The 14716-nt window shown below is 41.6% G+C and overlaps 1 protein-coding gene across 6 annotated transcripts in view; it reads right to left on the minus strand.

Moving 5' to 3' along the window:
• Nucleotides 1-14716, minus strand: part of Tnik (TRAF2 and NCK interacting kinase) — a 386642-nt gene that overhangs the window by 112930 nt on the left and 258996 nt on the right. For all 6 annotated transcript variants that reach the window (XM_040754595.1, XM_040754593.1, XM_040754589.1 and 3 more), the window contains exons 5-7: nt 12016-12126; nt 8494-8584; nt 6089-6219 (exon numbers count right to left, since the gene is read on the minus strand). In XM_040754595.1, coding sequence (XP_040610529.1) covers nt 6089-6219; nt 8494-8584; nt 12016-12126 — 333 coding nt within the window. The remainder of the gene's footprint in view (nt 1-6088; nt 6220-8493; nt 8585-12015; nt 12127-14716) is intronic.

Below are 14716 nucleotides of genomic sequence, written 5' to 3' on the forward strand. Positions count from 1 at the left end.
CAGACATGGGATGGCCCAAGTATCCCAAAGCAGGGACAGCAGGGTGGTCTAGACAGACAGACAGTAGCTTGATGAGTACAGCCGCCTGGATTCTACAATGTTTCACACACTGGAAAGCGGTCTTCCATTTGGAAACATAGTTGCAATTTGCCTATTCTTTTTTAATATTTCAATTGGGAAAAAAGAATCATATGCATGTGTGTGGTTGCTATAGAGATGAACTTAATCTAGACATGAGAGCTTTAGAGATGTGGGCTCCAGTTCAACAGGAGGCAACTAAAGATGGGCAACACACACACAACCACACACACACACACACACACACACACACACACACACACACACACACACACAGATGAGCTCAATGAAACTGCCCATTTCATCAGGTCAAAAAATGGCCACAAAAATCATACTTTAGTGAGACACATAAGCACAAAGCTGTCCTATAGCATTTCTTACCACATGCCAGACACTATGCAAATATCATAGGGTTGTAATACCATAATGTGGTATTACAGATGGACAGACAGTAGCTTAGTAATGAATGCAACCAGCTGGGTTCTGCAATGCCTCACAGACACGAAACATACTTGTGGTTTGTCTATTCTTTGAAAAATATTCCAGTGGTGGGAAAATCGTGTGTGTGTGTGTCATAATATCACCATAAAGTGGTTTTGCAATCTTGTGATACATAATCAAGTGTTCACATTTTATACAGGCCCAGGAAAGTTAAGTAGCTCCCTGGAGGTGATGTAAGGTAAGAGACACAGGCTGTTTTATTCTGGTCTTGTCTGCCTGCAGAGTCCTCACTTGTCCTCATTCATATTCCATACCCTAAACACCAAACAGAACTGAGGGAAAGGTCAGGGAGGATGGCTAGGCAGCTGCACTTCTTGTTAATCCCATTTCACAGAGAAAACAAAGGAAACCCAGACACCCTCATCCTTGCCTACCTATGCTTGATATCTGGCACAGGAAAACTGTCAGAAGATATATCATTCATGGGATCAGTGATGTGCCTGAAGGAAGCAGACCAGCTGGAACTGCTGTGACAATCCCACCTGGTGGCCCTACATGGTGTCTGCATTGTTGCCTTTTGTCTGAGTGAATTTGGAAGGACCCCTGTTTGGAGCTCAGTACACAGGTACCGGGACATGTCTACAAGCAGAATTGTCTCACCTGGTGGCAACCTACGTATTGTGTTCTCTGTGGCACCTGCCATCAGATAGTGATTCTCCCAGTAGACAGCTACTCACCTGACTTCCAGCTGACCCTCTTGCCTAAAGGAACTTGAATAAAATCTGTGCCTGGGCTACTGAAGGAGCTGGGCGATTCCCTGGCAACCAGAGGAAACATCTGTACCTGCAGAGCTGCCACTTATGTGGGACAAGTCTCTTACTACAGTATAGGTGAATGACACACAGTGTCAGCAAAAGTTAGGCCCAAAGGAAGGGACCCACTAGACCTAATTATAAGAGAAAATTCCACTGATGCGAAAACATCAAAATAGGACAGAAAGACACACAAAACAAGAATTGAGAATGCATCATCTACGTGCTTGGAGGCCAAGCGCTCAAACCATTTCCAGGCTATTTGCAGACTGCCCCATCATTGTGTATGTGCATGTATATGCATACATGTGCATGTACATCTGTGTTAATATATGTGTGTACGACGCGTGTGAGTGTGTGCGTGTGTGTGTGTGTGTGTGTGTGTGTAGTATTTCTACATGTGAGTGGGAATGAGACTATATTCACATTTGAGTACCAAATACATGCTACTCTAATGCCTCATTGCTCTAGTGGGGCATAGCATTCCACTAGATAGAGAATTAGGTCTTTACTCTGTCAGATTCCAATGACTATGGGCTCGGCCACACAGAACTTTCTTTAGTGGGTATCTCTGTTAAGGCAATACTTAGGACTATAAAACGCCTGTCAGATGCCATCCTACTGAAATATAATTCACAGTAAGTTTTTAAAATACCAGTTTAACCAGCCTAGGAATTTTGAACAGCTTTATTAATTTCAATCGTTTGAATGCTTATTATTAAATGGGAAAGCTTTCATTATTGCCCTGCATACTTACCAGGGAATGAAACGTTTCCTTTCGCTTGAAGTGTTTTGACAGAATTTCTGAAAACAAGAACGGAAGGGCCCCCAGGAGGAAAGCCAGCACACCAGGCAAACCCAATGCAGCTTTTCCTCCTCTCATTCTGTGAGCTCCTCCCTGCACACATCAGATTCCACACAAACCCAGACTGCACTGAAGCTGCATCTCCTCAGAGTCCTTTCCCACAGAGCCCCTTAGGACAGTCAGTTACTTTCACTTTCATAAGAAACTCCTGGGCTTGGAGAGATGGCTTAGTAGGCCCAGTGGTTATGAGTCTGACTGCTCTTTAGAAGACCTGGGTTCAGTTCTCAGCACCCACATTGGGTAGCTCACAACCACCTGTAACTCTAGCTCCAAGGGGTGTGACAGTATCTTCTGTCATGTGCACATACCCAAATACCTGTGCATATACACCATGAAAAAGCAATCTTTAGAAAGGGAAATGAAAAAATAGAAACTTTTACCAGTCTTTACAAGCATCTCAAAATAAATCAACCAATAATCAATAATAATAAATGATAAATCACACAACAAAACCAAACTGTGTTTTTTTCCATCTCACCTTCATTTTAAAGCCAGGGCTTTCTTTGTGAAGTTTACAGAATTCAATGCTGTTCAAAGTGTCTTTTATTCAATACACACCACCTTGAAATCCTGGAAGCATACATTTAATCTTATGAGAGCCCAACATTTTGATGTCATTGCTGAGGCTGGGACTCCTGTTGGCTCAAATGGACTATTCCCTATGCAGAGCAAATCCTCAAGCTTTACAGGTCTCCGGTAGGAAATGGTTTATGCAGAGAAAGCTCAGCTGATCACACACACGCACTCACGCATGCACGCAGGCAGGCACCACACAATGCAAGCTCAGTTAAGCATACACAGAGTGACTGAATAAAGATTTTTAAAGAGCTTCAAAGTCAGCATGTTGTCAAGTTGTCCCTTGGTGACAGGCCACATTACAGGGCACACAGAGCAGAGAACATGGTAAGATACAGTGCCAGACAAGCTTCAAAGATCACCATCTTTTCTGGGTCAGAGTAAAACCATGGAGTAGTCAAAATTAATCTTCTACGATTAGCAAGATTTCTTCCTGCTTTGTGTTGTGTTCTCTACCCACAGTTCAGACACGCTGCTTCACCCATGGCTGGTGAACAGTAGCTTTCATACCCCAGGCATGGAGCTTTCTTCCTTGTGAACAACTCACACGCATGAAATCTTGATGAACAAGTTCACACTGTAGTCTTAATGACTGACACAGTTGAACCTGTTTTCTCTGTGAGAGCTATTTCTTTTTAAATATGGGGGTTTAAAGTATTTTTTACTTTAAAAATCACATCAGTTCTAGACAATATTTCTTAGCAATATTCTGAGAAAGAAGCTCAAGATTAAACTTCATTACAAGCTTTGGGTTGGCCAAAAAGGAAAAGCTATTCTAGTTACTCTCCTAAAAACAAGTCAGCTACAAGGGTTTTGTTGATGCTACAAAGAAAACACACGGCACATAACGTAGCCCACCCCGATACTTAAGAGAATAGGACAGGGACGGAAGTCTAGACAGTCTGGTTCTTCTTGGTATAATTTGTCTCATTTTAAAACTTAGATTTATTTATTTTCTGTGCTTGGGTATTTTGTTGCCTATGTGCCTGTGTACCATGCATGTGCATGGTGCCCTTGGAGGTCAGAAGAGAGCATCAGACACCTGGAACCAGAGTTATGGACCACGTCAGTGCTGGGATTCTAGCCTCAGATTGTCTGCAAGAGTAACAAGTACATTGAACCTCTGAGCCACCGCTCCAGCTTTCTCTGGGTATGTTTTTGAAGTGGCTCAAATTATCGATGTCACAGATGTAGACTAGTTAACACTTGTTATGTACAACTACAATTTGAAGAATTGCTTACAGCCAGTTAAAATATGCATGTCTCATCTGGGATATATATCTCGTAGTGGATTCTCTGGCAGATTTGCAAATGGAACTTCTTAAGTGTGCTGATCATTAGCAGTTTAAATAAATGACATTTATTTTGGCAGGGGATTAATTTTTAACGTGGCAGCTGCTCTCAGACAGACTGCTGTCAGGTCGTTAGAGGGACAAACTTCGAAGGAAGGAGTCGATTACTATGTTTTCAAGACCGTCAAGCTTACATTTCCCTAAAAAGAGTGAATAATTTCATCAGTGCTCAGAGACACTGGGTCTCAAAGACTGAGCTGTGTGCATTGCTGTAACCTGATTTCAATATAACCAAAGGTAGAGAAGTGAGCTTTAACAGAGAAATTCCTCAAATATACTCTTTGTATGCAAACTATGAGGTTTATATCGAGGCACAGTAATGTTCCCTAAGACCAGATTGTGGTAACGAAGAGCCCTGATGATTCTTTCCAAAGAGCCCTCAGGATGCTGATTTAACTTACTTTTCAAAAACACAGCCATTTTAAAAGGCAAATCAATCTATATAATAAACAACAAAGACACATTAGACTCTTCTTCCCAGGGAGGGACAAGTGATTATAGAGAGTTGAACAAAGAGTTGGGATGCCCATGTTCAAGTTAAAGTTCAGAGAATATCACCAACTGGGCCTGCACCCGTGAAGACCTGCCCCCAGTTTCCCCCTTTGTAGGATATTGAGAGGTGGTCACTAGTCTTCAGGAAAAGTTCTTCAACTGCCAAACCAACGCCAGACAGGACGGCATTGTCCACACAGTGTCTGCCTAGCGTCCAGCCTGAGCACTCTGAGTTGCTCTAGCTCTCGTTGTTCACAGTTTTACTTTGTCTTAACAGGGACGTATACAAAAGCAATGTCGTCAGACACTGTAGCTCTCCAGGGGCTTATAACTGTGACTCCTGTTGCATCATTGGCTACAGGAAAAGGGAGCTCAGGAGCAGCCTACTGATGTGGCTTGAACTTTGTCTATAATAAACAAGGGATACATCAGATTTCTGTGAAATGCCATGTCACACTAGAAGAAAACTAAAGCATGCATCTACATCCCATTTCATTCTCGTCCAGAGAAGAAACTAACGTTAGCACTGTGGAGTATCTAAGGTTAGCACTGTGGAAATGAGTAACCTGATGTCTTGTAACTACAAGAAGGTGCCCCCAATATTCATATTTTGGCTTAGCATGTGCTGTGTTCTAGATGGATAGGAGCATGGAGTTCCTGTGTGCTATTGTGTAGTAGGTAGTTGTAATTACAATAGTGCTGCCCATTTCAAAAAGCTAGAAGGATTCTCAAATGTTTGTGAGTGAGCAAGTGTGTGTAGGTGTATGTATGTCTGCACCTGTGTGCTATGCATGGAGAGGTCAGGCCAATCTTAGGTATCATGTTTTAGTAGCCTTGATTCTTGGGTCAGTCACTGGCTTGGAACTTGCCAGGAAGGCCTGGATCCTCCCCAGATTTTTATGTGGACTCTGGAAGAGTGACTTGGGTCTTCATGCCTTTGAGGCAGGTACTTTACCAACTGAGCTATCACTTCAGGCCCTCTGAAACTTTTTATTTGATGCTTTAACAGATAAATTTATTTATCCTGATTTAAACATTGTACATGTGGGCACATATAAAAGTATTACATGGAACTCCTTTCATATGTATAGTTGGAATGTTTTTATGTATCAGTAAAAAATGAACCAAAAGAATTAGTAAATGAAAAGGGGTAATAAAATATATACTTGCCAAAATTAAACTATAATCCAAAACATAAACCTTAGCTATTTCCCAAGAATAAGATAGAAGAGTAAATTTAAAAGCAAAGGAAAAAATTTCAATATCATTTTGTAAATGGGCAGTCAAATATCATGGGTGAATTCACTAAGCAATTCTTACTTGAGTGTCTTACAATCCTAGATCCAAATAATGTTTTTTAGTTCTCTTTGTGTCACATAAATCACAAACACAAATGCCTGTGAGAATTGTCCCTTGCAAAATTGAGGACTAGGGGTCAGATACGGATTCACAGCACAACGAAGAAATCATACCTTGAAATCATATGTGGCATCGGGGTTCTCATCACAGGCAATCACTTCTGGTGCCATCCAGTAGGGGGTCCCAATGAATGTGTTCCTCCTGCCCACTGTTCTGTCAAGTTGGGCACTCACTCCGAAGTCCACTAAGGAAGAAAAGACAATTGAATAAGTTAGAACCTAAGGTTGGATGTGAAAATAAAATGGATGTGCATTCCTCAATGAGATTGCATGTAGGCAAGTCTGTGGGGCATTTTCTTGATAGATGGCTGATGTGGGAGGGCCCAGCCCATTGTGGGTGGAGTCATCCCTGGACACAGGGAAGATAAGCAAAGAAACTGAGCAAGAAGCACAGAGCAAGCCAGTAAGCAGCACACCTCTATGGCTTCTGTTTCAGTTCCTGCCTCCTAGTTCCTGTCTCAAGTTCCTGCTCTGACTTTGCTCAGTGATGAACTGGGACCTGAGAGGTGTAGGCTGAAATAAACCCTTTCCTTACCCAAGATGCTTTTGGCCATGGTGTTTAATTACAGCAATAGAAATCCAATTAGGATAGATTTTAACCCATTTTCATGCACATTTTCTGGGACAGTAAAGCCAACATTCTCCATCCCTCAGAGCATTTTCCTCTTCCTCCAGTGAGATTCTGTACCACTAAGCAATAAAACCCATGTCTCACACTTCACTCACTCCTCCTCCTGCCCGTCTCTAGGACACTGAGTATTCCAATAAATGAGCAGGATGCATCTTATTTCATTTAACACAATGCCCTCAAAGTTCACTCAGGTTGTGACATATGCTACAGTGTTCTTCTTTGTTAACGCTGAATAATTTTCCATGTCTACACTTTGTTTATCTTTTCCTCTGGTGATGGGCATTTGGGTCCCTTCTACAATTTTTAACTGTGAATACATACCTTTAAATGGCATGATTAAATCAATAAATACAACAGTGAGGAAATTACAAATTGATGTATTTGACTATACCAAGGCTCCATTGAGACCAAAGGTATGGGTTCAGTAAAAGATAGCCTTTGTGGGCACAAAGGGCAACACACAACTGTCATTGAGACCTAAGGGCTAGTGTCGGCCTGCCTAAGTTTACATACCATTCCTGCCGCTGGCTAGCACTGTGACTAATAAGCAAACCATCTCTGTGTGTGGTTTTCCAAATCCACAATACAAAGTTGAAGATGGTAACACAGAATGACCCTGTTTACAGAAGATAATGGAAGTGTCTCTTGAGAGATGTGGTATACATTATATTCCTAACAAGTGCTTGTTAAATAGCATCAGGAATTCTTCTGAGACTAGATTACCTAGTTTCTATAGATGTAGCCATTTAGCCTGTACAATGTATGCTCTTGTTTTTGAAAGCAAATATTCATGTGATGAATGTGTGGCTTCAAATGCCAATAGAATAGGAAATTATATATTTTAACAAAAGGGAAGGGCAAATGCTTACATCTCTTTGGAAATAAGCAATTCTACGGATAGCCAATCCCTTCTAGGTAATAAAATGAGAGAATTTCCAGATTCTTTTGTATGTGAAAGGACTCTAAAATAGTTTTAGCTCTCAGCCTGACTCAGTCTGGAATCGCCTTGGAATGAGTCTCTTTGAGAGTTTGTCTAAATGGGGTTGGCCTGTGGGAAGACCCAGCCCACTGTGAGTGGCTCCATTCTTTAGATTTCAGTCCAGGGCTGTCTCTAAGTGGAGAAAGCGGGTACATATGCATTCACTCTCTCTGCTCCTGGCTGTGAGTGTGATGCGACTAGTGTGATGTGAATGTTCTTGCTGTCTAGATTTCCCCCCAGTGACAGACTATAAACTGGAAATGTGAGCTAAGGAAGACAGATCCCTTCATTGCTAACTTCCCTTTTTGTCAGGAGACAGCAACAGAGATGAAACCAGGACGGCTTCTGATGAGGATTTCCCTACCACCAACTCTGGCAGGGTGAAGTGGGGAGGCCAGGGTACACCTAAAATGAACTCAAGAACTCCCTTTGTACAGGAATCATAGGAAGTAATAAAATAAATTTAAAAATAACTCAAGCCTCTGGGAAGTTACCAGGACTTGATTGTTCAAAATACTTTCAAACATGAATATTCTTGATGAAACAAAACCTATAGCCATCCACGCCTCATCACAGCAGCAACTACACACACACAGACTGAAGTGTATGGGACAGCGCCGAGGCCTGTCATTAATTCTACACAATGCTTAACTGTAGGGTTCCAGTTACCACACAAGGCATTCCTCAGGATGAACTGGGAAAATGCTTTGCAAATAGACAAAACATTTTTCCTTTCATCTCTGGGGAAACTCCCCTCATATCCACAGTAACAGATTTACATTAATGTTTTAAAATGACACCAATCGACTCCAGCAGTGTCATGGCTCACTCGTGGGATGCTGTCCATACCTAGTTTAACCTCTGCATTTTCAGTCAGCAAGACGTTCTGCCCTTTAATATCTCGGTGAATTACTTTGTGCTGGTGCAGGTGACTCAGGCCCTGGAGGGATGGAGAGGTGAGAGAGTTAATAGGATATGAACAAAAGTGCAAACACAGTTTTGAATGCTAACAGTCACCCTCAAACTGAACTCATCCAAAGATACTTCTAGGACTCTATTCTTGCTCATTTTCATACACCCATGTTGCTGAGTTACACTGTAGGTCACTATTGGTACCAACTGAAGTACACACATAACATTATGTTGAACAAAACATATCTGATCTGATACCAGTACAGCAAACTGCATGCATAATGATGTCTGTGGGTTCCTACCCATTGGAATTTAAGCTAATATGGCACTGTGGGAAGTAAGATTGCCTATATGGGATGACTTGCAATGGGCACATTAACAGTTTCCATAGAAAAATAACCTGACTTCACCAAATTTAACTTTTGGGAAGGTACTTCAATTTACAAGTTATCTTCAATTTTAATTAAGCACAATGAAACATGTTTCAGGCCAGAAGAGGGCTTTCTCTTTAGACTACATTAAAAAAGAAAAATGGAGAGAAGCTTGGTCAGTCAGGTGTTTGTCTTTTAGCCGGGGACCTGCATTAGATGTCGTGATAACAAAAAGACATAGCACGATACCAGTGCTTACAATGCTGGGGAGGCAGAAATAGGTGGATCCCTGGGGATGGGGGCGGCTCCTGGGACACCCAGCCTAGTAAAGTTGTTGATTTTCAGACCATTGAAAGACCCTGTCTCTAAAAAGAATGAAGGACAGCAACTGAGGGACGATAGCTGAGGTAGCCTTATAGCTTACACACATCACAAGAAGGAAATAGTGTCTGCTTCCTTAGTTGGAGTCTATCATGTGGTCTGTCAGGCACCCAAGTGTTGTTATTTTATTATTTATGATTTTTCTATTCTTTTAATTGATCCATAAATACCACAATAATTATATAAAAGATAAGGCATACATACACACATGTACACATCCACAAGTCACACACACACACACACACACACACACACACACAATCTGATTTTCTTTGTTGATGAACCAGCTTGAAAAGTATGTGAGGAGGTGGTGTGAGGCACTGTTTTGTTGAGTTTGGCTTTTGCTAGGCAGTGATTGGCATTAAATGCCGTCTTTTACAGCACATAAATGTGAGTGCTTGCAAGACTGAGGACCCCTTTACCCTGGACCAAAGTGGTTGGATGGTATAGCAGAGCACACACATGAACAAAAGTCTGTGCAGTGCACAGTGGGTCAACTCTGAAAATTCTTGTAACAAGGGACCTCCAGGTGATGAAACTCTATAGTCAATATGGATAGTGATAAAAAGCATCCCCCACAGTAGGCTCTTCTTTCTCATGTACTGGTGTCTATATGACATGGATCGGTTCAGGGACTCTTGAGTTTATGCCCTTGATCCTGGCCTAGTTTTGTTACTTAGCAACCTTAAATAAATCCTGGGAGTTAAGAACATAAACTTCGTACCTTTATTCTTCTTTAAAATGGCTTTGGTTATTCTGGACCATTTACATGCCCACAAACTTTCTAAAAACTAGCTTGTCCACTAGTATAATTGGAGAAGTTTTGGTTAGAAGCTCAAAAAAACTATGGATTAAGCCATAATGAAGTGATACCTTCATAATTGTGAGAATTTAACTAAGAGGAGGTGGCACACCTTTAGTCCCAGCACTTGGGAGGCAGAGACGGAGGATCTCTGGGTTTGAGGGCAGACTGTTCTACAGAGTGGGTTCCAGGGCTAAACAGAGAAACTCTGTCTCAGAGAGAGAGAGAGAGAGAGAGAGAGACAGAGAGAGACAGAGAGAGAGACAGAGAGAGAGACAGAGAGAGACAGAGAGAGAGACAGAGAGAGACAGAGAGAGACAGAGAGAGAGAGACAGAGAGAGACAGAGAGAGACAGAGAGAGACAGAGAGAGACAGAGAGAGACAGAGAGAGAGACAGAGAGAGACAGAGAGAGACAGAGAGAGACAGAGAGACAGAGAGAGAGACAGAGAGACAGAGACAGAGAGAGAGAGACAGAGAGAGACAGAGAGAGAGACAGAGAGAGAGACAGAGAGAGACAGAGAGAGACAGAGAGAGACAGACAGAGAGAGAGACAGAGAGAGAGAGATCTCTGAGCTGGGTTGCATTGCTATCATGTATTGAGCTTTTCCTTCATTTCCCTTATAGCCATGAGGAAAGAAGTCCTTCATTTCCTTCTGGAGGTTTCCTTCTGACTTGTCTCATGTCATAGCCAATGCTAGATTTACGCTTCATTTTCTCTTTGTCTCCTGCTTAGTCTGGTCTTCTTTAATGACTGCACATCATCATTTTAGATCTTCCTTCTTTCCCAATGTTCATCCACCCACAGGAAAAAATATGTCTATCAAGGCCATACTGCGGACACACAGTGAAATGCAATTTTAACTTCTGCTCTCTTAGAGGAAGACAGCAGAGCTTATGAATAAATTGTGACTGTGGGTCAGATGTAGTAGAATTCCCGATTAGACTGTCATAAATTGGACAGATGTATTAGGATTCCCTATTAGATTCATAATAGCTTCCATATTCGCATCAAGAGAAAATTAAACTAGTCTGAGTGACCTTAATGTGCACAGATGCCTTCTTCCTGAACTGAGATGAGCAAATACAACTTTGTTATTTCTCTGCCTGACTATGAAATTGGTGTGGGAAAGTTAGCAAACAGGCATATCTAACCATCATTTAAGAGGCTAAACCTCAAAGATTTTTTTTAAGGTAGAAGCACTTACAGTAGCTTGTATGCACAGATATGACTAAGGCCACTTTATATGGTGAGGAGGTATTATAATATTAATTACAATGAAATAGACACCTTGAACAACTAACCAGTGTATCTCTTAATCCATTCCCCATTGTGATCTAGTCCAATTTCTAATTGTAAAAAAGAAACGCCATCAAAACAAAATATTTTGCTGTGGAAATCATGCACCGTTAACCTTCCAAATGAAAGTACATATGTCCTTGACCATCTAGAATGGTTCTCTGTTCATTAATGCTGTCCTACCTCTAAACCAGAGTTACCACCATCACTGTTCAAATAAACCACTCATTGATTGTCTATCTGTATCTACATATGTCTTCTATTCATCTTTTATCTGTCTGTCTGTCTTCTATCATCTATCACATATCCTTCTACCTATCATCTATCTTTTCATCACCTGTCTATTTATGACCTTTCTTTCTTTCTGGGAAACACAGCTATGTGTACATCAGGTAGCTTTGAATTCACAATCTTCTTGCCTTAGCCTTCCAAATGCTGGGATTACAAATCTGTACCAATGTCCAAATTTGTTAGAACAGAGCCATTAAGTACATTTATACCACATTTACACATTTCACTAGAAATACTGAAGGGAGTGGAATACCTCCCAAGGCATCCAGTGCTACCTGAAGGCTGTGGGAGGGGGCAGTGGCCCCATGTCACCTACCCGTAAGATCTCCCTGCAGATGTATGCGATCCACTCTTCTTTCAGCGTGTTGCCTTTCGTGTTCTTGATCAGATCAGTGACCGAGCCAGCACCACAGAACTCCATCACCAACTGGCAAAAGAAAAAAAAGGAAACAGCCATTTATTACAGTCATGCTTGGCTGCACTAAGTTGGGTTTAAAAAGAGTACTGCCCTCTAGTTTGTTGTTTCTGAATGCCAGTACTGAAAAGAAAATGCAGTAATCATAAGAGAATATTTAAATCATCATCTTTTCTATTAAATCCCCATGAAAATCATGGAGAGGAAAGCTTACTTTTTTTTTTGTTAATAGTAAGAAGCAAAGCAACATGGTTTTATTTTTTTTAATTTTATTTTCCAGTTTAAATTTAGATAAGAATCAAGGTTGCTTCACAAGTCAGTTCCAGGTCCCTCTCCCATTCCCTCCCTTCCTCCCGTGCCCTCCCTTCCCCCCCCCCCGTTATCCTCTCATTTCTCCAGGGAGGGTGAGGCCCTCCATGGGGGTGTCCATAGTGTGTCATTTCATATAGGGCAGGGCCTAGACCCTTTCCCAAGAGTTCTGGGTGAGAGTGCACCTCACATTGTTCTATTGGAGTCCAAAGTCCGTGTGTATACTTGGGATGGGTACTGATCTGCTGCCCAAGGTTCAATAGATTCCCTAGGCCTCTTCACTGACACCCAGATTCAGGGGGTCTTGATCAGTCCCATGGAAAGCTTACTTTTAATATTGCTGATTGAAGAAGTGTTACTGAACTTGGAGACTTTTTTAAAATAGACTTTTCTCATCCAATACACCGCAGTCAGTTTCTCCTGGCCTCTTACTCGAAAGACATTTGGCATAAACTTTTGGAACTTCAAAAATTGTAATGATTATTTTTATAGGTTTGTTTTTGCTTGCTTATAGTTGTTCCACATTGCTTTGTCCATCTTGACAAGGGACTTGAATAACAGTGAAATTCACATTCAACATGAATGACTGCGCTGCTGACAATGTGTAGACATCGTAGAGTGAGCATTCCCAGACAGTCACAGTTTGCAGGAGCAAAAGTCACATCTCAGAATCCTGATTAATGTGTATTAGAGTCTGCAAAATGTTTATGATATTTTAGTTTTCATAGTGTGTGTACATGTGTATGTATGCTGTGCATGCATATATGTAACACACACAGTACCTCCTTCTGCCATGTAGGTCATAGAAAGCAAACTCAGGTCATCAGACATGGTGGCAAGTATACTAAGTAATCTCACTGGCCCAATATTATTACTGTTTTTGAAATTACTTTGACCAGTATTGTATAGCCAGAAATGAAGAAATTTTCCATTTTCTAAGGCTTGTTTCTTTGTTTTTGTGAAGTAGGGTAGGTCAACAACTCAGATGAAATTGAGACACCATCTCTGTGACTTGAACCTGAAGCTGTACTTTCTCTGTCCAAAGAACCATGGTCCTCTAGGAAGTCCCAAGCTAGGACAACACTACTGCAAGCTGTTTATGTTACTGGTTTGGATGCGACACTGTAAGCTGTCAGATTGCGGGCTATCTGGTTTTAATTAACTCCAGTAAGTGTTCCCAAGAGGTTGGACACATCAAATAAATTCAATAAACAATAAACTCTAATTTAGCACCTTTCATCAAAAAAGCTCCAAGCAGTCTATAAATATAAACTCATTACAACACTCAGCAACTTTATAAAACAGGCAGAGGGTAAGCATTGGTTCAGACTAGAGGCTAGAATTGGGCTCTCCCATTCATTCCCAGGGTTAGAAAAAGCAACTAAGCCGGGCGTTGGTGGCGCTTTAATCCCAGCACTCGGGAGGCAGAGGTGGGTGGATCTCTGTGAGTTCAAGACCAGCCTGGTCTACAAGAGCTAGTTCCACGACAGCCTCCAAAGCCACAGAGAGACCCTGCCTCGACAAAACCAAAAAAAGAAAAAGAAAAAAAAGCAACTAACTCCATTTCATCCTTTCTCTTTTACATAGTCTTCAACAAAAGCCCCCTTAGTTAGACAGGACATTATTTTTTATAACTAATTAAAAAGACTTTAGAATAATTAGTAACCATTCCCTAACCTTATAGGAGAGAAAGAACCAAAGTGGAGTGCACATGTGAGTATCAGCTCTGTCACTGTGTCCTTAAAAGACACCTCCAGGAGCTCAGGGAGATGGCTCAGTGGTGACAGTCCTGGCTGTGGCAGTGTGCAGATCCTGGCTTCAGGACCCATGGAAATGCAGATGGGTTTGGTGACCCACCTGTAAGTCCAGCCTCAGAAGATGGAGATGAGATCTCCAGACAGCTGCCTAGCAGACCAGACACATCAGTGAGCTCTGTGTTTGACTGACAGATTCTGCCTCAATGAATAATGTCTAAGAGACATTCTGGGTGATGATGCGACACACATGCAAAACAGACACCATACAGACTTGTACACGCACACACACACACACAAACACATACAGAAAAAAAGAAAAAAATACCTACTGGGCACAAAATCTTTAGGCAGAAATTAAACTATGCAGCTGTGTTTCTTTTTCTCCACATTCTGGGTAGATTGTTAAAAAAAATTCATAAAATGGTGCTGAGCATGCAGCTCAGTTGGCAGCATGCTTGTCTAGTGTGCGCAAGCCCTAGGTTCGATCCTCAGCAGCACCTGTAAGCTGCATGTTTTGGAGATGGAGCAGGAAGATC

The sequence above is a fragment of the Mesocricetus auratus genome, unplaced genomic scaffold (assembly GCF_017639785.1).
Source record: "Mesocricetus auratus isolate SY011 unplaced genomic scaffold, BCM_Maur_2.0 Super-Scaffold_100011, whole genome shotgun sequence".
In the NCBI taxonomy this organism is placed as follows: domain Eukaryota; kingdom Metazoa; phylum Chordata; class Mammalia; order Rodentia; family Cricetidae; genus Mesocricetus; species Mesocricetus auratus.